We start from the raw sequence: 26,218 nt of genomic DNA, 5'->3' as shown, positions 1-26,218 counted from the left end.
CTGAATACAAAGCCCTCATAGCCGGATTGCAAGCCGCACGGCATGTTGGAGCCAGTCGGGTCGTGATCCACTCGGATTCCCAGCTTGCAGCTCAGCAACTCATGGGCGCTTTTGAGATAAACAATGCAAGACTCCGATTATACGCGGAGGCCTTCGAGAAACTCAAGGCCGGCTTCACTGACGTGATGGTCCAGAAGATACCCCGAGCGGAGAACCAAGCGGCAAATGAATTAGCCAAGCTAGCAAGCTCGATATCGCCGGTCGTCATCCAGCAACCAATCGAGCAATTATCCTTGGTAGCGCACATAAACCGGATGGAAGGCCTCACGTTCCCGAGTGACTGGAGAACGGCCATCATGGAGTTTCTGCGTTCAGGGGCCACGCCCTCCGATCGAGACGAAGCTCAGCTACTAAGGAGGAGAGTCGGCCGGTTCACTCTCGTCGGAGATCAGCTTTACAAAAAGGCTTTCTCCCGACCGCTGCTAAAATGCGTCAGCTCAGAAGACGCAGAGTACATTCACCATGAGGTACACCAAGGATCTTGCGGAGGTCATCCGGGCGGCCGATCTTTGGCTAGGAAGGTCCTGCTGGCCGGATAATTCTGGCCAACGCTACATGAGGACGCCGCTCGGACCGTCGCAACGTGTCTCTCCTGTCAGAAGTACCATAATTTCTCGCATAAGCCGACGGAGGAAATGAAAGCGTCCACCGTGTCTTGCCCGTTCGACCAATGGGGCATGGACATCGTAGGACCCTTCCCTATGGCGACCGGACAAAAGAAGTTTCTATTGGTGGCAGTAGATTACTTCACCAAGTGGGTGGAGGCTGAGCCATTGGCCAAGATAACCGAGCACATGGTCAAAAAATTCATCTAGCAAAACATCATTTGTCGGTTCGGCATTCCGCGTCGGCTCGTGTCGGACAACGGGCGACAGTTCGTCGGAAATCAGCTCAAGGAATGGTGCAAGGGATATGGCATTGAGCAGCACTTCACGTCGGTGGCGTATCCCCAAAGCAATGGTCAAGCCGAAGTAGCCAACCAGGAGATACTCCGAATTCTTCGGGTTCGGCTCGATCACATGGGGGGAAGCTGGGTGGACGAGCTGCCGGGAGTCTTATGGGCCCTCCGCACGACCCCCAAGGAGGGAACGGGAGTAACACCATTCCACTTGATGTATGGGGGTGAGGCGGTCGTCCCAGTCGAAGTCGCGTAGAGTCCGTCCGGATCTAGAACTACGACGAGGTGAATTCCGAGCGGAGGCAGCTAGAATTGGACTTGATCGACGAGGAGAGAGCCAAAGCGTCCGTCCGGCTGATGGCCTACAGGCAGAGAATGAAGCAGAACTACAACCGTCGCGTGATTCCTCGAGCATTCCAGGTGGGCGACTTGGTCTGGAAGAAAGTGAAGCCGGTCGGGGATGTAGGCAAATTGGAGGCTCCCTGGGCTGGACCCTTCAAGGTCGTCAAGAAGCTCCGATCTGGAGCCTACTACTTGGAGGATGAGGTTGGACGGCGGCTGGATAGGCTATGGAGCGCAAACCATCTCCAGCCCTATCAGGCCGGATGAAAGGTGCGCCGATGTGATATTTTTTCATGATTATTTTGTTCGAATGTATCTTGAGGCTGCAGGAATGAAAGTTATAAGAACAAAGCAAAGGCATGAACATTGTGCACCCAGCGGATAGTTGTTTAAAGACATGGTGAAGACCCCGCGCCGTTCGGCCGGGAGTATATTATCCGGGCCAAATGCTCGATGATGAAGACCCCGTGCTGTTCGGCCGGGAGTATATTATCCGAGCCAAATGCTCGATGGCGAAGACCCCATGCCGTTCGGTCGGGAGTATATTATCCGAGTTAAATGCTCGATGACGAAGTCCCCGCGCCGTTCGGCCGGGTGTATATTATCCGAGTCAAATGCTCGATGACGAAGTCCACGCGTCGTTCGGCTGGGTGTATATTATCCGAGTTACGAGCTTATTATTGAAGACCGTCAAGCGGCTACGTTAAACTCTAGAATCAGACAGGCGACTATACCCCCCCCCCCCCCCCCCGGCTTGAAGACCGTCGAGCGGCAATGTTAAACTCTAGAGTCGGCCCGGCGACTATAACCCCCCCCCCCCCCCCCCCGGCTTGAAGACCGTCGAGCGGCGACGTTAAACTCTAGAGTCGGACCGGTGACTATAAACCCCCCGGCTTGAAGACCGTCGAGCGGCGACGTTAAACTCTAGAGTCGGACCGGCGACTATAAACCCCCCGGCTTGAAGACCGTCGAGCGGCGACGTTAAACTCTAGAGTCGGACCGGCGACTATAAACCCCCCTGCTTGAAGACCGTCGAGCGGCGACGTTAAACTCTAGAGTCGTACCGGCGACTATAAACCCCCCCGGCTTGAAGACCGTCGAGCTCCGACGTTAAACCCTAGAGTCGGACCAGCGACTATAAACCCCCCCGGCTTGAAGACCGTCGAGCGGCGACGTTAAACTCTAGAGTCGGACCGGCGACTATAAACCCCCGGCTTGAAGACCGTCGAGCTCCGACGTTAAACCCTAGAGTCGGACCGGCGACTATAAACCCCCCCCGGCTTGAAGACCGTCGAGCAGCAATGTTAAACTCTAGAGTCGACCCGGCGACTATAAACCCCCGGCTTGAAGACCGTTGAGCTCCTACGTTAAACCCTAGAATCGACCCAGCGACTATAAACCCCCCGGTCGGAAGACCGTCGAGCTCTGACGTTAAACCCTAGAGTCGAACCGGCGACTATAAACCCCCCCCCCCCCCCGTCAGAAGACCGTCCAGATCCGACGTTAAACCCTAGAGTCGAACCGGCGACTATAAACCCCCCGGTCGGAAGACCGTCGAGCTCCGACGTTAAACTCTAAAGTCGGACTAGCGACTATAAACTCCCCAGATGAGGCAGCGTCGCGTCGAATTACTTCAACGACGCATTGGCAGAGAGTCCATGAAATGTTAGCTAGAGCCCTAGAGCCAATCATTTGATGATTGTATTTTGGACTTGTTGTATCATATTCTATATATAAATAAAGGCATTTGGTTTTTGGTTATTATACTTACTTGTATTAATGCCAAATAAACTAAGTATAATAACCTCCTTGAGTAGAAGGTTCTTACCTATATCAATCGATTGGTTGAATTGATAGTGAGATGATATAGGGAACACTACTCTTAATCATTCCTAGTCGAGTATTAACATTCAGGGGCAATGTTAATGCAATAAGACTAGCATGTAGGTCAACTCGATGACTTGATCTCACAAGTCATGGATATAGAGATATCAAGTTGACACATGGGTATGCATTAGAGAATGTATACTGAATGATCCGCCATGAGATAGTATCATGGATCGTTATATGAGTGTCATATATTTTCTCATGTGGCTATTAGTATGACTACTAGTCCTTAGACCTGAAGTCACCATAGATCCCTACATAAGGAGTTATGTACTTTGGTTTCGTCAAACGTCACCCGTAACTGGGTGGACTATAAAGGCGATTACTGGGTATATAACAAATTATACAGAGGGATGTGAGTGATGTAGATGGGATCTATCCCTCCTATATGACGGGAGAGACATCGGTATTCTTGATAGAGTGAGACCACGAAGTGCATGGCCATGCCCAAATGAGTCAATATAGGATATTGAGCTCATTTGATTAAGTGAGTCTACTTGGAGTTCAAGATTTAGATTGGTCAGAGGATGACACGGTCTATGTCTCACATTGACCAATCTAGATGTCTAGGATAGAAGGACACTTGTCATATTTTGTGAGGAGTCACAATTAGTAGTCACAAGGTGATGTCGGATCTCGACATTCTTGTAACTTGGGTAGTAATGATGTGTTGCTTGATACCGCTCATTACTTATGCTCCTAAATGGGTTTAGGGCATTGCCAACGTTACAAGAACCTATAGGGTCACACACTAAGGACAATTAGATGGAGATTAGGTTCATATGATGAACCAAGAGGATTAGATTCATTTGATGAATCAAATTGGATTAAGAGTAATCCTAATTGGGCTAACTTGAGTTCGACTCAAGTTGATTCATGTGTTCAATGAGTTTAATTTAGATTTTGACTCATTGAATCAATTTAATTAAATGAATTAGATTAATTATATTAAGTTGGCTTTACACAGCCCTGTCGCTTCCGACCTGTGACTGGTGACTCGCATTTCCGGATCTTTGAGTCCCAGACCTGCAGACCAAGCCGTTTCTACACAGCCCTGCCGCTTCCGACCTTTGATTTGTGGCTTGCACTTCCGGGCCTTTGAGTCACAGCCCTGCAGACCGAGCCGTTTCTACACAGCTCTGCCGCTTCCGACCTTTGATTTGTGGCTTGCACTTCCGGGCCTTCGAGTCGCAGACCTGCAGACTGAGTCGTTTCTAAACAGCCCTGCCGCTTCCGACCTTTGATTTGTGGCTTGCACTTCCGGGCCTTCAAGTCGCAGACCTGCAGACCGAGCCGTTTCTACACAGCCCTGCCGCTTCCGACCTTTGATTTGTTTCCTGTCCCTCGACCATAGGCCTGCAGCCTGAGCTGCCTCTGCCCAACTTTGCCGATCCCGACCTGTACCCCAGGTTCCGCTTGCTGACTTCCTTTGTTTTCCCACGGCCTCGCCTGCTTGAACAACCAGTTTGCCGGACCTCTGCCTATTCCATAGGCTAGCCTTTTGACTGCCTAGTCAGCTTGACTATTTACCGCCACGTCCTCTTGACTTTTGACCGCTATATGACCGTGACCTTTCTCACCCTTTCCTCTTGGGCCCCCTCCACTGCTAACCGTATCACAAGCCTCCCTCACAAGTCTAGTCGAAGGAAGATGAAAGTCTGACTGACTAGACCTCAGCACATCTCTGAGATCTCAGCATATCTCTGTGACCTCAGCCTATCTCTGTGTCTCTACCTCAGCATATCTCTGTGCGCTTTGCTTCTTGCCTTACGCATCTACCTTTGTATCGCGTCGCCTGGAATACCATGCCTCCTTAATTGCTTTGTCAGTCGCTTGGGGTACCGTGCCCACACAGTTGCTTTGACTTGGCCACCCATCCTCTTTATAAAGAGCCTTACGATCGTTTCTTTATTCTATCTTCTCTTGCCACGCCTTCCCACTTTCTTTTGCTAACCTGCATTACACCACCTTCTTCCCCGCGATGCATTCTCCTTTTTCTGAGGAAGTTGATCAAGCACCTTCCCAAACGCGTATAGACCAGCTCACCTTACAACTTGCCGAGAAGGAACGCGAACTGGAGCGTGTATCCAAGGATCGAGCTCGTCAGCTAGCTGCCCTGCGCTCCATGGAAGCCCAGTATCGTGTCACGAAGTCTTGCGTGCATTCTGAGAAGGAGAGGAAAGAGGAATGCCAGGCTAGCCTGCAGCGCCAACTCAGCCTTCAGGAACGCTTGAAACAAGAGCATGAAACGGAGCTATCTCTCCTCCGTGTGTATCTCGACGACAAGCTAGACACAATTGCCCGGCAACAAACAGTCATCAACTCCCTACATGCGCAGCTGGCTCGAGCCTTGAACGCTCCAGGGGCTCCCGAGCCCCCAGACATTTCTTCACGCGGCAGTGCTCATTCTCCATGACCAATCCTTTCCCCCGAGTTAAAATTAGTTCAGGTCATAGTTGTCTCAGTGGCTCCTTTGCCTCCAAGCGTTCCCTCCTGTGACCTTAGCTGTATCGCCTGCTAATTGAACTGTGCTGCTGTACTTGTATATCTATCCTTTTCCGGCCTAGTCTTTCCTGCTCAATTTTCATCTAGCAAGCATTTTTAGAAACTGGCTCGTATGTACGAGCTAAGAGTTGTATCATGACTCCTCTTTATGTATGAATTTTGGATAATAAAACCAACATAGTGCTTGAAAATTAAAACTGCAATAAACGTGCAAAACCTGATGGCCTCCCGTACTTCGTGCCTTGCTTGTTTGCTGCATATTTGCAATTTGCATAAAGGAGCTAAAATGAAGCCGGATGTAGCTGACCTGATTATTTGGAAACGCTCCGCACAATGTGAGGCATATCCCCCTGAGAGGTAGTTAGGCGTGGGCGTCAAGTTCGCTTATGATTTTCGCAGGGGGGTTGATTTTTGATTCCCGCATGGGGGCCGACCTAAAAGGTCGTTGGGCATGAGAACAGAGCTCACTTATAACTCGCACTGGGGCGAGAGTCTGGGACTACCGACCTAAAAGGTCGTTGGGCGTGAGCACAAGGCTCACTTTTAATTCTCGCATGGGAGCCGACCTGAAAGGTCGTTGGGCGTGAGAACAGAGCTCACTTATAACTCGCACTGGGGCGAGAGTCTGGGACTACCGACCTAAAAGGTCGTGAGCGCAAGGCTCACTTTTAATTCTCGCATGGGAGCCGACCAAGGTTGGGCGTGAGCAGCTCACTTATAACTCGTGACCGGGCGAGAGTTGGGGACTACCGACCTAAAGGTGGTTGGGCGTGAGCACAAGGCTCACTTTTAATTCTGCATGGGAGCCGACCGTTGGGCGTGAGAACAAAACTCACTTATAACTCGCACTATGGCGAGAGTCTGGGACTACCGACCTAAAAGGTCGTTCGGCGTGAGCACAAGGCTCACTTTTAATTCTCGCATGGGAGCCGACCTGAAAGGTCGTTGGGCGTGAGAACAGAGCTCACTTATAACTCGCACTGGGGAGTCTGGGACTACCGACCTAAAGGTCGTTGGGCGTGAGCACAAGGCTCACTTTTAATTCTCGCATGGGAGCCGACGGAGGCGTGAGAACAGAGCTCACTTATAATTCGCACTGGGGCGAGAGTCTGGGACTACCGACCTAAAAGGTCGTTGGGCGTGAGAACAGAGCTCACTTATAATTCGCACTGGGGCGAGAGTCTGGGACTACCGACCTAAAAGGTCGTTGGGCGTGAGCACAAGGCTCACTTTTAATTCTCGCATGGGAGCCGACCTGAAAGGTCGTTGGGCGTGAGAACAGAGCTCACTTATAACTCGCACTGGGGCGAGAGTCTGGGACTACCGACCTAAAAGGTCGTTGGGCGTGAGCACAAGTCTCACTGTTAATTCTCGCATGAGAGCCGACCTGAAAGGTCGTTGGGCGTGAGAACTGAGCTCACTTATAACTCGCACTGGGGCGAGAGTCTGGGATATTCCGGTCCGAGACCGGTGGCGAGGGCGCTGGTCCGAGACCAGTAATGATATTCCGGTCCGAGACCGGTGGCGATGGCGCTGGTCCGAGACTAGTAATAATACTCCGGTCCGAGACCGGTGGTGATGGCGCTGGTCCGAGACCAGTAATAATACTCCGGTCCGAGACCGGTGGCTATGGCGCTGGTTCGAGACCAGTAATAATACTCCAAACGGCGAAGGCATAGACGCATTGCTTTTCTCCGCCTTCATCCATCTCGCTTACACCGACCTCATTGCTGTGGTTGATCTGGTGGTTATCGCTAGCTTTGGGCTTACTCATTTGCGTCGCGTTTCTCCCTGCAATTGCATTATGCACGATATAGCATTAAGGATAGAGGAGGGGGGTGTAAAAACCTTACTCAACCCTTGGGCCACAGTGCCCTTGCAGCTTATGATGACCCCGTAGTTCTCGCGATGCGCCTGGTTAGCTGCTCAGATCAGGGGCTGTCTAGGCAGAGCTACTTGCCCGGATGGTCCGAGCAAACAACACCCCATAGGCCCGCTTGATACTCCTCTGATATGACATTCACTTCTGCTGACCTGCTTTATCTCATTTACGACCCTTTTGATTTGCCTGGCATCTGTAGCTTTATGAAACTTCCCGCCTAGCCTTGAGCCTTTCACGAAGAATACTTCTTTTTTGAGGTCACACCCTTTCATGATGACCTTGTCTTGTCGATCTTTAATGCGTTTCTGCTCGCGATGACACCTGTCCGACGCCTTTACTACGCACGCCTCCTGACGCCAGCCTCTGACCCTTTTTTGCACCCTTCGGCGCTTATTTCCCATCAGACGGCGCTGGGGCGTATTACCCCAAAAGATACTCGGCTCGACCCTCGATGTTTCCTAGGAATGAATGGGCTTTATAAACCCTAAAGGCAGTCCACTTTCCTTACTTCGACGCTTCGCTCTCCTCCTCCCTTCGTTCGCGGCCGTTTCTGACAGTGCAACTCCTCGTTCTCCTGCTTGCGCCCGACCTGTGACCCCTCTTGTCTTCATCCCCCTTGCCTGCTTGCTCCTCATAATCATGGATGGTAAGGAACTCTTCTGGTATTCACGTTACATCTCTGATTTAGACCATCATGACCTGTCTGCACTGCAATCCAACTTGAGGCTAGGCGCCGCATATGAGTTTCGTCTTCCCTCGCCAGATGAACATCCTTCTTCTCCTCCCGAAGGGTTTATCACTGTTTTTAGGGATCAAATCTTAGGCGGACTTCGCTTTCCTTTGGATCCTTTTTTCTCTGAGTTGAGTCAGTATTGCAGTATTAGTATCTCCCAGTTTGCCCCCAATGTATTCCGAGCGGTCTGCGGAACCATCATCTTGTGCCGCATTTATCAAATTCCCTTGACTACTAGACTATTCCATCACTTCTATTCCTTCCGGCGAGCCGAGGCGGGGGTATTCAACGTTCAGGCCAAGCCAGGCCATAAGTTTTTTGATGACCTACCTTCTTCCAATAAAGGCTGGAGATCTCGCTTGTTCTTCCTCAAGCCCCCCGTCCCCTTAGCCGGGCCTTCCCAATGGCATCCCCTCCTCGCTTCGGACTTCCCTTCGCATGCCCATGAACCTGCCTGCTCCGCGGCTGCGGACAAGCTGAGAGGTGTTGTTGTTCGCCTGTCTGTGCTGATGCTAGAAGGTATTCTGCACGCTTTTGGTCTTAGTCCTGTCTCCACAGAAATCGGAGCTCCTTTTGGTAAGTTGTTATTTTTTTGTATATCGCTCTTCACTAACTGAGGTGCTTTTTCTTCTTATCTTTGTAGTGGCTGCCATCCTCCGTTCCTTCGCCAGTAAGGAGACACCCTCGGTGGTCGTTCTGCAAGCTCTGAATCAGGAGCTAACACAAAGCCTATCCTCTGACCCCGCTGTTTCCGCCGATCCACAGCCCTCGGGACACCAAACTTCCGAGACGGTAGCTGCCTCGGCGCTTATTGAGCCACCAGCCCCCAGCCCTGCTGACTCAGTTATACCCTGCCGCTCTGATCAACCCGCACCCGAGCCGTCGCCAGCAGGGCAAGTGCCTTCGCTCCCTCCTACTATGAAGCTGCGCCTTACGCGTAAGGGCAAGAGAACGGCCCCGGTCACCGCAACTTCTCCTCCACCTCCTTGCCGTCAACGCGTAGTGAGCACCTCTTCCCCCACCAGGTCCTTGGACACGAGCTCGACCCAGGAGACCAGCTTGGCCCGGGAGAAGGCCTCTGATCTGGAGGTGGCAGACCCGCCATTGGACCTAACCGCTCCGGTGCCAATCAGTGTGTATTACCTGCCCCGCCTTCGTCCTCTGGCGATCAGCCCCCGGACTCGCTGGCTCCATCCGCTTCTCCTCTTCTTGGGCCTCCGAGCTCGACCATGCCGACTCTGAACCTGCCTTCTGCAGACCTGGCCTTTGAAGCTTCCTGGAGGCTCCCTTCAGAGACCGACCCGACCTACGTGCCCGCCGCCGACCTATCGCCTATCTTTGGTAGGGTCAACTTCTATGGGGACTTGGCCATCTCCTGGCAATCAGCCAATCGGCAGTTCTGGGAGAGCAATTCCCCTTTGGAGGAGTTTGATCAAATTGCTCGCTCCCTGGTAGCGGTGAGCTCTTTCTCTTCTTCTTCCTGGTATCCGTGTGTTTCTGTAGCCCCCTTTCTCTTCTTCCGACCACTTGCAGACCTGTTCCGCGAGTCTGAGCGTCGTGCAACGAGCGGCCGAGCTTCAACGAGAGAACGCGGTGCTCAAGGCGCGACTTCGGGAACTAGAGCCCCCTGCAGCTTCCTCAGCTCCTCCCGAGCCCTCTCTTGGAAGCTTTGATGCTTATCTGCGTAACGCCGGGGAGTCTGCGGCCTCTGCTCGGGCCATTTCCCACGCCGCCTTCGATAAACTTCAACAGTTGGAGGCGGCTTTGAAGACAAGTGAGTCTTCCTTGGCTTCTGAAGCGGATCGTCATCAAGCGACAGTTTCTGAGCTGAAAGCCAAAGAGGCAGAGCTGCTCTCCCGATCGGCGGATTTGAGTTTGCTACAGCAAAGTCAGGAGCTCCTGCAGAAGGGGTTGGCCGATGCCCAGGCCCTGGCTAGTGCTGCCGCTAGTCGGGAAGCCACCATGCGGACTCAGTGGGAAGCTTGCCAAGCCACTCTCCAATCCTTGCGAGCGGAGTTATCGAAGGCCCAGGAAGCAGTGTCTCAAGGCCTGAGCGAGTTATCCGTGGCCCGCGCCGAGGTTGCCGAGAACAAGAACAGTTTGGAAGCGTACCGAGCTGGCGAATCAGAGCGACTAAAGGCGTACAGACTGGCCTACGTCCGTTCTTCCTTCTTCCTCCAAAAGTTGGAACGCTGGATGGTCTTGTTGCTCTGTCATGGGGCCGCTGGTGGGGTTAGGCAGGCCTTCAAGCAAGGTTTCCTACGCTCGGCACCTCCTGCCACCTTCTTGGACACAGCTCGCCTAACCAGGGAATTGCCGCAGGAAACCTTCCCTTCCTTCGAAGCGGATGAGGGACTTTTCCTCTTGGAAGCTCCTCCCCCTGCGGCCGATCAGACCCCCATGGATGTTTCTGCCCGGGCTCTTCCTGCTGCCGTTCCTGAAGCGTCTGCGGATCCTGCGTCTCCCCCCATAGTGCTGGCCGACCCCGTACTCCTTCCGCTGGCCTCCGTTGATTCTGCGTCCTCTTCCCCGAATGTCGTATGATTGGCGATATGTTGTAATGTTCACCTTTTATGTGTTGATACTGAACCTTCCGTGATTGTACTCATTCGCGTGGTCTTACTGAACTTTGGATGGTTGTACTTAGCTTGCCCTTGCTTATTTTGCCTTTGCTACGTCGCTCTCCTCCCAATAGTTGCTTTTATACCGAGCCTGGCGAGGGCCAGCTTTTACTTTTTGTCTTTGACGCATGTCCGTGAAGTTCGCTGATCTGCTCCACCCTTCTTTCTGATGGCCGCTTCCGCCCACCTTTGTCCTTACGAGGCAATCACTTGTTCGGCGAAAAGTTGGCTGAACCGAGCGTGCCCCTTTTCCCCCTTTTTTCTCTTTCCTCTTTTTTCATACCTCATGAGGCGCCTCGTGCCTCGAGCCTTTGCCTTTCCTATAATGCCCTTTGGTTATATTCTCGAGGCTCATCGCAGAGCGCTCCCTGTCTATTTCCACCCTTGTATCCACCATCCGTTGTTAACGTACGAAAATAGCCTTCCCTTATGGTTCGCCGCCACCACGGAGCACCCAAACGTCGCTGCCGCCGACTGACTTCCTCCGAGACTTTGCCGCGATCCTTCTTCTTCTCCAAGCCTCTTCTTTTCACTTGTTCTTTCTATCACCTGAGATAATCTCTTTCGCAATGACTTCTCCTTCTTGGATCTCCTTGTTGGCGGAGCACTTCCTAGACGCCTCGACTTTCGCTAAGTTGGATTGGGATGACCTACGGTATACTTATGAAATCCCTACTAGCTTTCGCCCCATCATCCCTACTGGTGTGAACTTGTACTTCGATCCTCCGCCGGGTTCTTGTACTTTCTTCACTGAGCAATTTGTATCTGGCCTCCGTCTACCCCGCATCCTTTTCTGTCTGGAGTGTGCCGCTACTTTAAGATCCCCTTAGGTCAGCTAACTCCCCATTCCATAAAGAGTTTATGTGGCTTCGTAATACTCTGCGAAGTTTGTGAGGTTTCCTGGTTAGCTCCCCTTTTTCACTGCTTCTTTGCTCTTGCTCGGCATGCCGACGGTCTCTTTTATTTCCAAGCTCGCAACCACACTGCTTTCTTCTCTCCTCTCCCTCCTCCCGGTGCTAACTGGAGGAAAAAGTTCTTTTTTCTCCGGTTTCCAGAGGAAACAGACTGGCCCATGCGATGGCAACCTACTCTGCCTCTACCCCCGGCATTGGAAGAGTTCCACATGGATCTCCACTTTAATATGGCTGCAACCCAGATGGAGGATTGGCGCCTGAATCTGACAAGACTGCTATCTGGCAACCTACTTTCTTATTTCAGGCTGAGTGCTCCTTCTCCTGAAACACCGCACTCCTCAGGTAAGTTTGTGCTGAGCTCCCCCTTTCGTTCATTTTTTACTAGACTGATTCTTCGCGTCGGCGCCCACAGCTGAGGTTTTGCGCCGCGCATCAGAGGTTCTGCCTTTGCCCCTCAGTGATCTGGAAATAATGTGGCGCGGTCGGGTGATCTTGGAGAGGAGGCTACTCCCTCATTTTGGATCCACCGCATCTGGGGCAACGCCTCAGTCTACTTCCAACCCCGCCTCACATAACGCTTCTCCTTCACCTGCTGCCCCGAGCCGAGATCGGGGTCGTGCTCCAGCCGGCCGTTTGGCCAGACGCGTCTTCCGAGGAGCCCCCCGGGCCTCCAGACGTGGTCGCGCAGCCCTTCATCGCGCAGGTCGAAGCTCATCCGGTCGGGGCGCCATAGACAGGGGTGCTGCAGCCTCTTTACAGGGTCAGCCTCGCTCTGAGGATTCTGACTCCGATAACCAGCCTCTGCTTCACACGCGTCGCCGAAGACCAGGTCTGACTTCGCAAACGCCTGATTCTATTTCTTCTACTACCCAATTGTCCCCCGCTGCCATCGTGGTTAGCTCCAACTGTTGGGTTCTCCGGGCCGCGAAAATCGCTTTTCGCGTCGCGGAAACCCCGAATCACCCAAAGCCGTAGATCCGTGCAAGGAAAACCGAATGAAATACAAGTACGAGTTTCAAAACTTTAGATCTACTCCTAGATCTATGTGTTGAGAAGTATACCTTGAAGCGTGCCCTTTCGCTTTCCCGCTCGTCCAAGGAATTGCCGGATCTCTAGACCGTCAAGCGTCGGTCCTCTAGAAGTATCCACACGGACACGTAGGTGGAGAAAACCTCACACAAAGGTGTGCTAGCACCTTGGTAAGATTCGGCCAAGCAAGGAGGAGAGGGAGAGGGAGAGCTTGAGGAAGAAGAAAGGAGTGAATGAGGAGTGAATGAAAATGAATTTCATTAACCCCCTAAAGTGGTCGGCCACCTCTCCAAGAGTAACCCCCATTTCTCATTTAATGCCTCATTAAAGAGAATGGGTATGTAACTCCCATGAGGTGGCACACCATGATGATGTGGAACATCATCATTGGTCCACCTAATGCCAACTCACCAATGAGGTGGCAAAAGGTCAAGTCAAAATTGACCTTTGGTCTTCCTTCTCAAGTCAAGTCAAACTTGACCCAATCTCTACCATGGTTGATCTAATCCAACCATTTGATTCAAGCCAACTTAATATAATGAATGTAATTCGTTAAATTAAATTGATTTAATAAGTCATAATCTAAATTAGACTCATTGAATACTTGAATCAACTTGAGTCCTACTCAATTAGCCCAATTAGGATTACTTTTAATCCTATTTGATTCATCAAATGAATCTAATCCTCTTGGTTCATCATATGAACCTAATCTCCATCTAATTGTCCTTAGTGTGTGACCCTATAGGTTCTTGTAACGTTGGCAATGCCCTAAACCCATTTAGGAGCATAAGTAATGAGCGGTATCTAGCAACACATCATTATTACCCAAGTTACAAGAATGTCGAGATCCGACATCACCTTGTGACTACTAATTGTGACTCCTCACAAAATATGACAAGTGTCCTTCTATCCTAGACATCTAGATTGGTCAATGTGAGGCATAGACCCTGTCATCCTCTAACCAATCTAAATCTTGAACTCCAAGTAGACTCACTCTATCAAATAAGCTCAACATCTAATGTTGACTCATTTGGGCATGGCCATGCACTTAGTGGTCTCACTCTATCAAGAATACCGATGTCGCTCCCGTCATATGGAGGGATAGATCCCATCTACATCACTCACATCCCTCTACATAATTCGTTATATACCCAGTAATCGCCTTTATAGTCCACCCAGTTACGGGTGACGTTTGACGAAACCAAAATACATAACTCCTTATGTAGGGATCCATAGTGACTTCAGGTCTAAGGTCTAATAGTCATACTAATAGCTACATGAGAAAGTATATGACACTCATATAACGATCCATGATACTTTCTCATGGCGGGTCATTCAGTATACATTCTCTAATGTATACCCATGTGTCAACTTGATATCTCTATATCCATGACTTGTGAGATCAAGTCATCGAGTTGACCTACATGCTAGTCTTATTGCATTAACATTGTCCCTGAATGTTAATACTCGACTAGGAATGATTTAGAGTAGTGTTCCCTATATCATCTCACTATCGGTTCAACTAACCGATTGATATAGGTGAGAACCATCTACTCAAGGACATTATTATACTTAGTTTATTTGGCACCAATACAAGTAAGTATAATAACCAAAATCCAAATGTCTTTATTCATATAGAATATGATACAATAAGTCCAAAATACAATCATCAAATGATTGGCTCTAGGGCTCTAGCTAACACCAACATCATTCCCCTTGTCATTCTTGCTTTGTCTATCTGGCAGCCTCCCCCAACCCTTACAGGGGAAGACCAGCTGCATTCCGCTCTGCCCCCACTCTTGCTGAGGAAGCTAGCCCAGGCGATCGTCACGACCCCGTGCCAACTGAACCCGTTCCCGAGCCACCTCCCGCTCCTCCTGGTGCTGACGCCGGCCCTTCTCAACCTTCCTCCTCCACCCGCCATCATTACAGGACCACTATCCCCTCCGAAGCGGCTCTTGCTCGGCGACATGACGCCCCCACGAGCCTTCTGATGATGAAAGGTTCTCTTGGCAGCTTGTGGGCGGAGAGCATGAGTCAAATGGGTAGTTTGTCACCATTAGCCCAGATGGATAGGTTCTCAAAGTCTTGGGCTAGAGTAAATACTTCTCACCTTGCACTTGTCATTAATTTACCTCAGCTGAAGGTTGTTCCATCCATCTAGACTCATGCAGAATCTTTGGTGCTGAACCAATCCTTCCACACCCTCCATCATGAAAGCAAAGAACTCCGGGAGAGAGTTTCTGCATTAGAGCTGCAACTGAATGACCCTGCCCAAGCCAACTATGCTTTGCGAGCGGAGATTCAGGCCTTAACCAATCAGGCCGACCGGCAGAAACGGTCCCTGGTACAGGCGAAAGATGAGCTACGAGCTATGAGGGAGGAAAGGGCTGCCTCCGAGGTGGGGTATCAGCAACAACTAGCCCACCAAGCTCAAGAAATGCAGTCCAAAGATACTCTCCTGCAGGAGAAGAACAATAAACTGGAGGTTCAGGCGGCACAGTTGGAGACTCAAGGGGCTGAGCTGGAGGCCTTGAGGGCGGAACTATCCCAGTCTCGGGCGGCTTTGACAGGAGTATCCACTGCCCTGGCGGTCTATCAAGAAGGAGAGGATGATCGTTGCCTGCGAAGTCGAAGGTCCTATCTGAGCTCTCCTGAATTTTTATCCCAGGCCGGGGCACGCTTTGCCGCGACCGTACCATACACGGCGGCTGGAGTTATCAGACAACTGGATGCACAGGACTTCCTGAGCTCCATCCCTCCCGCAAACTTCTTAGATCAGGGCCAGATCATTCAAGGCTTTCCGGATGAGATCTTTGCTCCTTTCAAATGATTTGTTCCAACTGTTTAAAGCTGATGAGTTTTTTACATGTACATGAGTATCTTTGAATTTTTGCTTGACTATCCTACCGTCTCCGGAACCCTCGATCGACCTGGCGTACAGCAACAGGGTTGGCATCCCTCACACCCGATAGGGCTGTAGGTAGTTAGCACTCCAAGGTCGGTCTAGCTTCCTTCCTTGAGCGTCTTGCAAATAATAGGCCCCGACGCCAACTTCTTGACAACTTTGTAAGGTCTGTCCCATTGAGGCGCCAACTTTGTCACTTCCCCCAAGGGTTTCACCTGCTTCCAGACCAGGTCACCTTCTCCGAAGAAACGAGGGATCACCCTTCTATTGTAGTTCTGTCTCATCCTCTGTCTATAGGCTTCGAGCCTGGCAGCTGTTTGCTCGCGAATTTCGCTGATGAAATCTAGTTCGGCCAGCCGTCGTTCCGTGTTCCCCTCGTCGTACATCATTCTCCTGACGGATGGTATCCCGACCTCCAGAGGCACCACTGCTTCATTGCCATATACCAAGTGAAAAGGTGTCAGACCTGTGCTCTCTCGGGGTGTCGTACGATAAGCCCACAAAATGCTCGGCAGTTCGTATACCCAACTGCCCCCGTATGATCCAGCTTGACCTTGAGCCCTCACACTATTTCCCGATTGACCACCTCTGTCTGACCGTTGCTCTGAGGATGCGCCACCGTAGTAAAGGCCTGCGTTATGCCGAACCCCTTGCACCAATTTTGTATTTTGCGTCCTTGAAATTGTCTGCCATTGTCCGACACCAATTTGTGAGGTAGGCCGAATCTGCAAAAGATATTCTTCCACAAAAACTGGATCACCGCATCTTCAGTGATTTTGGCCAGGGCTTCCGCTTCCACCCACTTGGAGGAGTAATCCACTACTACCAGCAAGAAACGTCTCTGCCCCGTAGCCATCGGGAAAGGTTCTACGATATCCATACCCCATTGGTCAAATGGGCAAGATACTACAGAAGTCCTCAGCAACTCTGTGGGTCGGTGCGTCAGGTTCTGATACCTCTGGCACGACAAACAAGTATTCACCAGCTTCTGTGCGTCCTTCTGCAGGGTAGGCCAGAAATACCCGGCCAATAGCACTTTCCGGGCCAGCGTTCTTCCGCCTGCGTGGTTGCCACAGCATCCCAAATGTATCTCCCGCAAGGCCTGATCCGTTTCTTCCATATTCAAGCACTTGAGCAGAGGTCTGGAGAAAGACCTTTTGTACAGTTGATCTCCAATCATAACATAAGAATTGGCCTGTCTCCTGAGCATGCGTGCCTCTTCTAAGTTGGTAGGTACAATTCCTTGCTGGAGGAAACTTACTATGGGCGCCCTCCAATCAATTACTCCTTCCAGGTTATTTTGTAGGTCTATCTGGGCTATAAGGAAGGTCTGCGCTATAGATCTGTCAAGTACCCAAGTAGTCAGGGAGCTGGCCATTTTAGCTAACTCATCCGCTCTTTCATTCTCAGCCCTGGGAATCTTAGTGACTGTGACCTCTTTAAAATCTTTCCTCATCTTCTCATAGGCTTCCTTGTAAACTTGCATCTTTTCGTTGTTCGCTTCAAAATGTCCGGTCACCTGCTGAGTTACTAACTGCGAATCCGAGTATATTACGACTCGGCTCGCCCCCACATGCCGAGCTGCTTGCAAATCTGCTAATAAGGCTTCATACTCTGCCTCATTGTTGGTAGCTCTGAAATTTAGTCGTACAACCAGCTGCACGATGTCTCCCTGCGGAGATATTAGAAGTGCACCTACACCACTTCCCCGATGGGTAGCTGATCCGTCTACATAAATTTTCCAGACCTCCTCTGAGTCTGTTTGATAAACTTCTGTCAAGAAATCCGCCAGAGCCTGTGCTTTGATCGCGGTTCGGGGCTGATACTGTATATCATATTCCCCCAGCTCGGTTGCCCATTTGATAAGCCGACCTGCTACCTCCACCTTGGTGAGAGCTCGACCCATGGTACTATTTGTCAGGACGGTGATGGGATGCGCCAAAAAATACGGTCGGAGGCGCCGAGCCATGAGAACAAGTTCGTAAACCAACTTTTCCAGGGCCGAATACCGAGACTCAGCCCCCTTCAATAGATGGCTGAAAAAATACACTGGTCGTTGTACATTGTCCTGCTCTTTAACCAGCACGGCCCCCACGGCCTCGGGGGTGGCTGACAAGTAGACCCAAAGGGGCTCTCCCACAACAGGCTTGAACAGTGATGGCAAGGACTCCAGGTATTGCTTTAGCTCCTCAAAGGCCTGTGTGCATTCTTCCGTCCACTGAAAATTGGCCGCTTTCCTGAGCACTTTGAAGAAGGGCGCCGCTCGATCTGCAGATCTGGAGATGAATTGGGACAGTGCTGTTATCCTGCCGACCAGCTTCTGTGTTTCCTTCAGATTCTGAGGGATCTGCATATTCCGAAGTGCTTGAACCTTCTCAGGATTGGCTTCTATCCCTCGTTCAGTCACCAGGTAGCCTAGGAACTTCCCTCCTTTGGCCCCGAACAGATATTTCAGGGGATTCAGCTTTACCCCATATTGCCTCAGAGTCCCACAGGTTTCGTCTACATCTTTTATTAGACTGGACGCCAGGGGGGATTTGATTAGGATGTCGTCAACATAGACCTCTACGTTCCGCCCGATCTGACTCCGAAAGACTTTGTCCATCATCCTTTGGTAGGTAGCCCCAGCGTTCCTGAGTCCAAATGGCATGACCGTATAGCAAAAAGTACCGTCGACCGTTATGAAGCTGACTTTCTCCTGATCCTCCCTAGCCAAGGGTATCTGATGATAACCTTGATAAGCGTCCATCATGCATATCCTATCACAGTCAGCAGCTGAATCCACCACCTGATCGATCCGCGAGAGAGGATAACAGTCTTTGGGGGTGGCTCTGTTGAGGTCGCGAAAGTCTATGCACACCCTCCACTTGTTGTTGGGCTTCTTCACCAATACAACGTTAGAAAGCCAGGACGGGAATTGCACCTCTCGAACATGTCCTGCCTTCCTAAGCTGATCCACTTCAGCTCGGATACTCTTATTCTGGTCGGCAGAGAAGTTTCTCTTTTTCTGCTTGACTGGCTTGGCCTCGGGTATAATATGCAGCTTGTGCTCAGCTACTTCTAGTTTGACCCCGGGCAGCTCTTCCAGGGACCAAGCAAAAACGTCCCTATTGCGGATCAGACACTGTATCAGCTCCGACTTAAGCTCCGGTGGTAAGTCACAAGCAATGCGAGTGATGCTCTCTGCTCTGTCCGCATGCAGCCGAATTTCTTCCCAAGGGATAGGCTCCTCGGCAATAGGCAAAAGCTCCTCCTGGATAGCGTGCACTCCCCCATCTTGCATCCTCCGGCTCTTGCGCGCCTCCACCCGGACCATATCAATGTAGCAGCTGCGGGACACCTTCTGCTCTCCTTTGACTTCCTCGACCTGCTCGCCGACCGGAAACTTGATCTTTTGGTGAAAAGTGGAGACGACAGCCCGGAACTCATGCAGAGCTGGCCTTCCCAGGATGACGTTGTAGGAGGAAGGCGAATCCACCACTATAAAGGTACTCCTCCGGGTGCGCACCAGGCTCAGTGCCCATGGAGATGGCCAGCTTGATCTGACCCATGAGCTTGACTTCATTGCCTGTGAACCCGTACAAAGAAGTGGTTACGGGTTGGAGCTCAGCGGCGTCAATCTGCATCTCCTCGAACGCAGCTCTGAATAAAATGTTGACCGAGCTCCCGGTATCCACAAAGACCCGAGCCACTCGGCTGTTAGCGATAACGGCCTTGATTATGAGGGCGTCGTCGTGGGGCAATTCCAGACCCTCCAAATCTTGTGGCCCAAAGCTAATGACAGGGCCGGAGGCCTGCTCGTGGCTGCATCCCACAGCTCCCACATACAACCGCCGAACGTGTGACTTACGGGCTCGGCCTGAGTCCCCGTCAGTAGGCCCTCCTGAAATCATATCGATCTCTCGCACAGCAGCGTTGCCCCGGTTCTCCAGTTCTCCGGCATCTCTTCGGTCTTCCTCGAGGTCAGTTTGGTTAGATGGGTCGGCTAGGTCGGGTCGGGTCTGACGAGCACGTCCTGCCGCGGCCCGTTCCTCCTCCATCCTTTGTATTTGGGGCGCTAACTCCGGGGGGGGGGGCAGGCCCTGCTCAACGGCTCGCCTGGAATCACGAGCGAATTGGAAGTAGTTGCTGAGATCGTGCGTCCTGGACTGATGGTAGGTGCAATATGGTGCTCCCCTTGGTCCAGGCCTAGGCGCTTGTATTGCAGCTACTCGTGGGGCTGGTCTGACTCCCTGAGCGGGCTGAGGGGCAGGCCTGGGTTGAACGCGCTGAAAGGGCTACGCTGGTTGGGGTGCTCTCCTTTCAGGTCGGTTGCCAGGAGCCACTGTCTTTTCAGCCTTCCTCCTAGCGGCCTGAGCTTCCTCCACCTTGATGTAGCAAGAATCTTTCTCCACCATATCATCAAAACTCCGAGCAGGGTTCTTGATGAGGTCCCTAAAGAACTCCCCTTCTCGCAATCCGTGGGAGAAGGCGCTCATCAATATTTCTGAGGTGGCGGAGGGGACGTCATTGGCCACCTGACTGAACCGGTTGATGTAGCTTCGCAAGGGCTCGGTCGAATCCTGCTTGAGAGCAAAAAGACAGTGGTCGGTTTTTTGATACTTACGACTACTGGCGAAACGGCGTAGGAAGGCCGTTTTGAAATCCATGAAGCGATTGATGGACTCTGGGGGCAATCCATCGAACCACTTCTGTGCCGATCCAGACAGGGTGTGTAGAAACACTCGGCATTTGACAGCATCGCTGTATTGATACAAGATAGCCGCGTTCTTGAACTTCCTCAGGTGCTCTTCCGGGTCCTTGCTCCCATCATATTCTCCAATGTTCGGGGCTCGGTAACCCCTAGGCAGGCTTTTCCTCAAGATCTGAGCCGAGAAAGGTACCTTGTCATCCGGATCTTCAGGCAGATCTCTGGCAGAGGCTATAGCTTTTCCCTTTCCTGCATCCCGGGGTGGATGTAGAGAGCTCTCTGCCACCGACGCCTGCGGCTCTTCTTTCTTCGGACTATGCTCGCGAGATCCAGGCTGATGATAGTTGCGGCGAGGCTCTCGGAATGAAGTACGAGGGAGTTCTTCATGCTGCTTCCTCTTTGAGCCCCTGTCGGAGGCAGGAACTGGTTCTTTAGACGCTTCGGGCGCTAGGCGGGGTCGTGAAACTGTTCCTTGTTTTTCAGAGGCGGCTTGCTTCCTGACCTCCTTGAAGAGTTCGTACTCCCCCCGCAGTCATGGTGACATTAATCCTTCTACTGGAACTTCGACCAGAGTCCTCCATCTTCACGCTTCGGATCAGGCTCTTGTGTTTCCCACAGACGGCGCCAAATTTGATCCCGTCCGAAGGCTGAGTCGGACGGAGGCTGGTCGTGGTGGCCTGGTTGTTGACGGAAAGTCGTAGGTGATCCGGCTCCCACGGGTGGCTGACGCTGCTGCAGGACCCTGCACACACTCAGACAACCCTCCCTCTCCCGTTAGAGACCGAAACCCAGGGAAAAAGTCCCCGGATCAGGCCCTCCGACGCTCAAGTCAGGTCCTTTTTCCCCAGAAAAAGCAGAGAGACTCAAAATGAAAAGCTGTGGAAAAAAATGACGAGAGAGCACGTACCCGCGTACGAGGAATCTCCTTTTTATGCACCCACCTTGCTTCCAGAACCTGCTATCCTGTCAGCAAACGTTAGACGCTGGTCTTTGTCGTATCTCCCCGACACCTGTCGTGCTGCTATTGGTCGTGAAGGCATCTTCTTGTTTAGGAACCTTCGCCTCCACACGAGGGTTTTGTCTCGTAGTGAAGGACATCTGTCAGGCTGCCATTGGTTTTGAGAGCATCCTCTCGCTTAGGAACCTCCGCCTCGGCACATCTCCCTGGTATGCAATGATTACCCTTGGCGGACAGTTGTGATCCTCCGACTCCCGCACAACTTAGCTCGTCCTATTTATCGCGGTCTGCATCTACCTCACATCCCTCGACCAGATCTCGCCTCTATGCGTTACTTGTTAGTCGGGCTAACCCTGAACAGCCCTGTCGATCACGGTCTGTATTCTGTACCCTGTATTTGCCGGGCCTCGACTGTAAGCCCGTAGATCGGGCTATCTTTACACAACCCTGTCGCTTCCGATCTATGACTGGTGACTCGCATTTTCGGATCTTTGAGTCGCAGACCTGCAGACCGAGCCGTTTCTACACAGCCCTGCCGCTTCCGACCTTTGATTTGTGGCTTGCACTTCCGGGCCTTCGAGTCGCAGACCTGCAAACCAAGCCGTTTCTACATAGCCCTGCCGCTTCCGACCTTTGATTTGTTTCCTGTCCCTCGACCATAGGCCTGCAGCCTGAGCTGCCTCTGCCCAACTTTGCCGATCCCGACCTGTACCCCAGGTTCCGTTTGCTGACTTCCTTTGTTTTCCCACGGCCTCGCCTGCTTGAACAACCAGTTTGCCGGACCTCTGCCTATTCCATAGGCTAGCCTTTTGACTGCCTAGTCAGCTTGATTATTTACCGCCACGTCCTCTTGACTTTTGACCGCTATATGACCGTGACCTTTCTCACCCTTTCCTCTTGGGCCCCTCCACTGCTAACCGTATCACCAACGATCTCTACTCCTACAAGGGGATTTCGACCGGTCAAACGATAGAGACCATGCTCTACCAAACCACGTCATCGGACGTTGTCCTCGAATCCTTCAAGATTAGAAAGAAACACATTAACAAATTGAAGGAGTTGGCGATGGAAGGCCCTGCCACTGCCTCATTCCACTGCTCCACCGTGGTGGTCGCTTACGCCTATGCGAGGGTTTGCCACATCAAAACACGGTGGCCGAAAAACAATGACAAGAACAAGCATGCCTTCTTAGGTTTCATCGTCGACTGCAGGGGAACGTTGAAACCCCCTTACCGGCGGCAAACTTCAGCAACTATCTCAACAGTTGCCTCGTGGAGTCGGAGATCAGCAACCTCACAGGCAAAGTGGCGACGATCACGAAGGCAATCGTGATGCCATCATGGCGTTCAAAGAAGGACCTTTTAAGGCATTAACAGAGGAGTTGCCAAAGAGGTATAAGGCCCTATTGGTAGAGCCATTGTTGAGTGTCGTCGAGCCATTCATTGGATTGTTGAAGTTTAAGGTATACGACATGAATTTCAGGTGGGAGAGGCTGAGCAAGGTTGAGATAACGCCGATCGATAAGACCGGTGCCATGGCGGTGGCAGAGAGCAAGGAAGAGGAGGGCAGTATTGAGATGGGGCTGATGAAGCCGCACACGGAAATGGAGACTTTCTCGCCCCTAAATTATATTATCCTATTAAAATAATTAAACCAAGGGTAAAGACAAAATTAGATTATAATATTATCTAAATAAAAAAAAATATTAGATTATGTTTTACTTCTTTTATATATATATATATATATATATATAATTTTTTATCTAATAATTCTGATTTCATCCAATTAATTATCTTAGATATATACAACCTTTTTTCTTAGTGATTTCACCCGATAATCCATAGATAATTATCCTTTTGGCGTCTTAGCTTGTTCATCCTACTAAAGACTAGTAGCCGAGATAAATATCTCCCTTATGTGCTAGGTATTATTCCAAAGGCTAGTAACCGTCCGTGATTTACCTCCTCCGTGTTAGTTTTAGGACGAATTGACGGGGGCGCTAGGGACGAACGTATTCATCTTTTACCATAATTATTCACCCTACTAAAGATTCACACTCAAAAGTTAATTTTCAAATTAAAAGATTCAAATTTTGATCCTTTTTACCGGTGCATCACACCCACGGAGAGTATCATATATTACAAAAAATTGATAGCTTTTCTAGAATTTTATCTATTAGAACCAATGATAATAATTAAGGGCACAATAAATTATGGGAGGTAAATTCTTATTTTTTCAAAAAAGAGGTGGTAGATGAAATTTCAACAATTCAGTGAGCATTCAATTCTCTCTTTTTTAAAAAACCACCCCTTTGAAGTTTTAAAAATCAGTGAAGTGACCACCCTTTGAAGTTTTAAAAATCAGTGAAGTGACCTTGGAACTTTTAAATGGTTCTGCTTACTAATAATTATGCTAAACTTTTACCTCTAGTTTTTCTTCTAAATTTTGAGTGTTTTGATATTTAACCAAAACAAAATCCCAATTTTATCAACTACTGTAATTACAGAGAGGGGGAAGAAAACCGAAAAAATCTAAAATGAAGGGGCTTCGACGCAGGCCCTTTCACAATAGATTCTCTCGATCAAGGTAAAAAGGAAGAAAAATAACAAAATAATAATAATAATTTTTATCAAGAACCCTAAGCGCGTTGGGGATCTGAAAGGGAGAAGCATCTCGGAGATCTAAACGCCTTCTTATCAATTGGTTTTGAATCAGCAGCGATCAAGGAAGAAGAAGAAGAAGAGCTCGCGAAGCTACTTCCGCTCTCTTCTTCTTCTTCTGGTTTTTCTTCTTCCTCCATTAATGGCGGACAAGTAGCCACAAGAGAGATGCAGGAAGCTCCTCTCCTCCTAATCCTGCTGACGGAGAGAATCCTCCGGCGCTTGTTCAAGCCGTGCTCGGGCTTTAGAAGGTCCCCCGCGGTGGCGGTGGCCATGGCCGCCTCCGATAGGCTCAGAAACGACTTCGATTTCCCCGAGAAGAAGCTGGAAATGCCCCTCCTGCAATTTTGTTCAATTTGAGGTGTTGAATTAGATAATGTAAATTTCGGAGCATTTTACAGTTAGATCCAGTTAGTTATTTTTATTACATAATTGAGCACTTGACTTAGAGGTTAAGGGAGCATATATTACTTGATAGGAAGAGATTCTTCGAAGGATTGGAAACAGGCAAGAGGATTCTCCTCCTTATGGCTCTCCACCTCCTCCTCCTCTTCCAATTCGCCGGCGGAGGAGATGCCGGAGGAGGCGGCCCCGATGGAGGAGCTCTCCGTCGACGTCGACATCGTCTCCTATTCCTCCAATCAATAGATATATATTTGCTTCTTTCTTTTTTTCACCTCTCCGCCGTCGTCGGTGACTCCTGTGATGCCCGGCCTGTGGCGGCGGCGAGGTTGGCATAAAATGGGCGAGTGGGCGGAGAAGGTAGTCTCCGGCGGGCGGTGAGCGGGAAGTGGCTCATCGGCGGGGAGGGAAAGAGGGAAAGAAAGGGAAGAGATAATGGGTGAGGAGTGAAGGATATATGATGAAGTGGAGAAACAAATTTCATTTTGCACCCCGGAGATTTAATCATTTAGAGGTTGAAACCGCACACAGGATTGATTACCATACCGCTTTCTTTTTTTAGGTCAAAACAACGGTCAACGGGAAGAAAGTTTTTGAAGTGATTGTTTGAATGTCTTTTCGTCTATTTCTCAGCATGTTCTATTGGATGCTGAAAGGCGTCTCAATATTATTAAAAAAAGAGAGAAAACACAGCTCATATGGATCATCTTTTCTCCTTGTACTAACGATCTTATCATTTTTGGAGAAATTAGAGTTATATTCCTTTTCAACTTACTAGAAATGAAAGCATTATCAAATCTTTCACATAACACAACATTAATGTTGAAGAAAATTCAATAGGTCTAAATACAACTCCTCAAATTTACTATAAATTATTCATCATATCTCATTCATAATTATGGATGAATTAAATATTATCTTTACTTTATTCTTATATTTGATCAAAAATTTAGTGACACTCTTTTGTTGTTTTTATCTGGAATCACAATCAATTAATCAATTGAGGAGAAATTGAAAATTATAACATTGATTCCAACTAAAAATTTCAATCATGTACACATAGACATCATGAAAATAATTTTTGTCACTATGAGGCAATGACAGTAAGTCTTCTTAGTTTCTTAAATATTTCTTAGGTATTTAAGAATTGAATTTTAGTCTTGATGAATGAATAAATGAATTTTTTTTTAATGGACATTTGATTTAAGAACATTGGACTGATAGGTGATGTGCTAACAGTTTCCAATTTATCCAGATAGTCGATAAATTTTTTATTGAGACCAGATCGATCATGTGAAAACTAATTAACTTTAATATCGCCACCTAAAATTAAAAAATTGATTTTTTCTATTAATTGCCTATAAAAAAAATTCAAAAATGAATAGTGAAAATCATTTAGAGGTCGAACTCGCACACGAGATTGATGATTACCATACTGCTTTTGCCTTGTTAGGTCAAAACAACGTCTACGGGAAGTAAATTATTGAAGTGATTGTTTGAATAAATCTCTATGTCGGTTGGATATTGATCCAACAAAAATAATTAGGATTATCGATGAAATTTCTGACATAAATTCTATTAGGCTGCTTAGGGTTATCGACGGAATGTTTCTTCAGTCAGTAATATCAAACAAATTCTAGACGGAAATCACATTCCATCGGTAATAATAGATAGAATTTGTTTTTCGTCAGCATAACTTAGGGTTACCAATAGAATTGCTATTCTATCA

General features: G+C 49.6%; 1 protein-coding gene across 1 annotated transcript; it reads right to left on the bottom strand.

Moving 5' to 3' along the window:
- Positions 1-23,914: 23,914 nt before the first annotated feature.
- On the bottom strand, positions 23,915-24,966 carry LOC122053888. The gene is made up of 2 exons (XM_042615800.1): positions 24,559-24,966; positions 23,915-24,426 (listed from the first exon to the last, which is right to left on the bottom strand). The coding sequence occupies exons 1-2, from the start codon at positions 24,708-24,710 to the stop codon at positions 24,066-24,068; spliced, it is 513 nt and encodes a 170-aa protein (XP_042471734.1). The 5' UTR covers positions 24,711-24,966; the 3' UTR covers positions 23,915-24,065.
- Positions 24,967-26,218: the final 1,252 nt, after the last annotated feature.

Source organism: Zingiber officinale, chromosome 3A, assembly GCF_018446385.1.
Source record: "Zingiber officinale cultivar Zhangliang chromosome 3A, Zo_v1.1, whole genome shotgun sequence".
In the NCBI taxonomy this organism is placed as follows: Eukaryota; Viridiplantae; Streptophyta; class Magnoliopsida; order Zingiberales; family Zingiberaceae; genus Zingiber; species Zingiber officinale.
The sequence above is the reverse complement of the archived record's forward strand: the minus strand, read 5'-3'. Positions and strand labels throughout refer to the sequence as shown.

What these genes read in the sequence shown, in the direction of transcription:
- LOC122053888 (XM_042615800.1), bottom strand. Translation starts at nt 24,710, where the DNA reads ATGTCGACGTCGACGGAGAGCTCCTCCATCGGGGCCGCCTCCTCCGGC. An exon ending in GAAGAATCTCTTCCTATCAA is followed by an intron (nt 24,427 to 24,558) that starts GTAATATATGCT and finishes ACAAAATTGCAG; the next exon opens with GAGGGGCATTTCCAGCTTCT.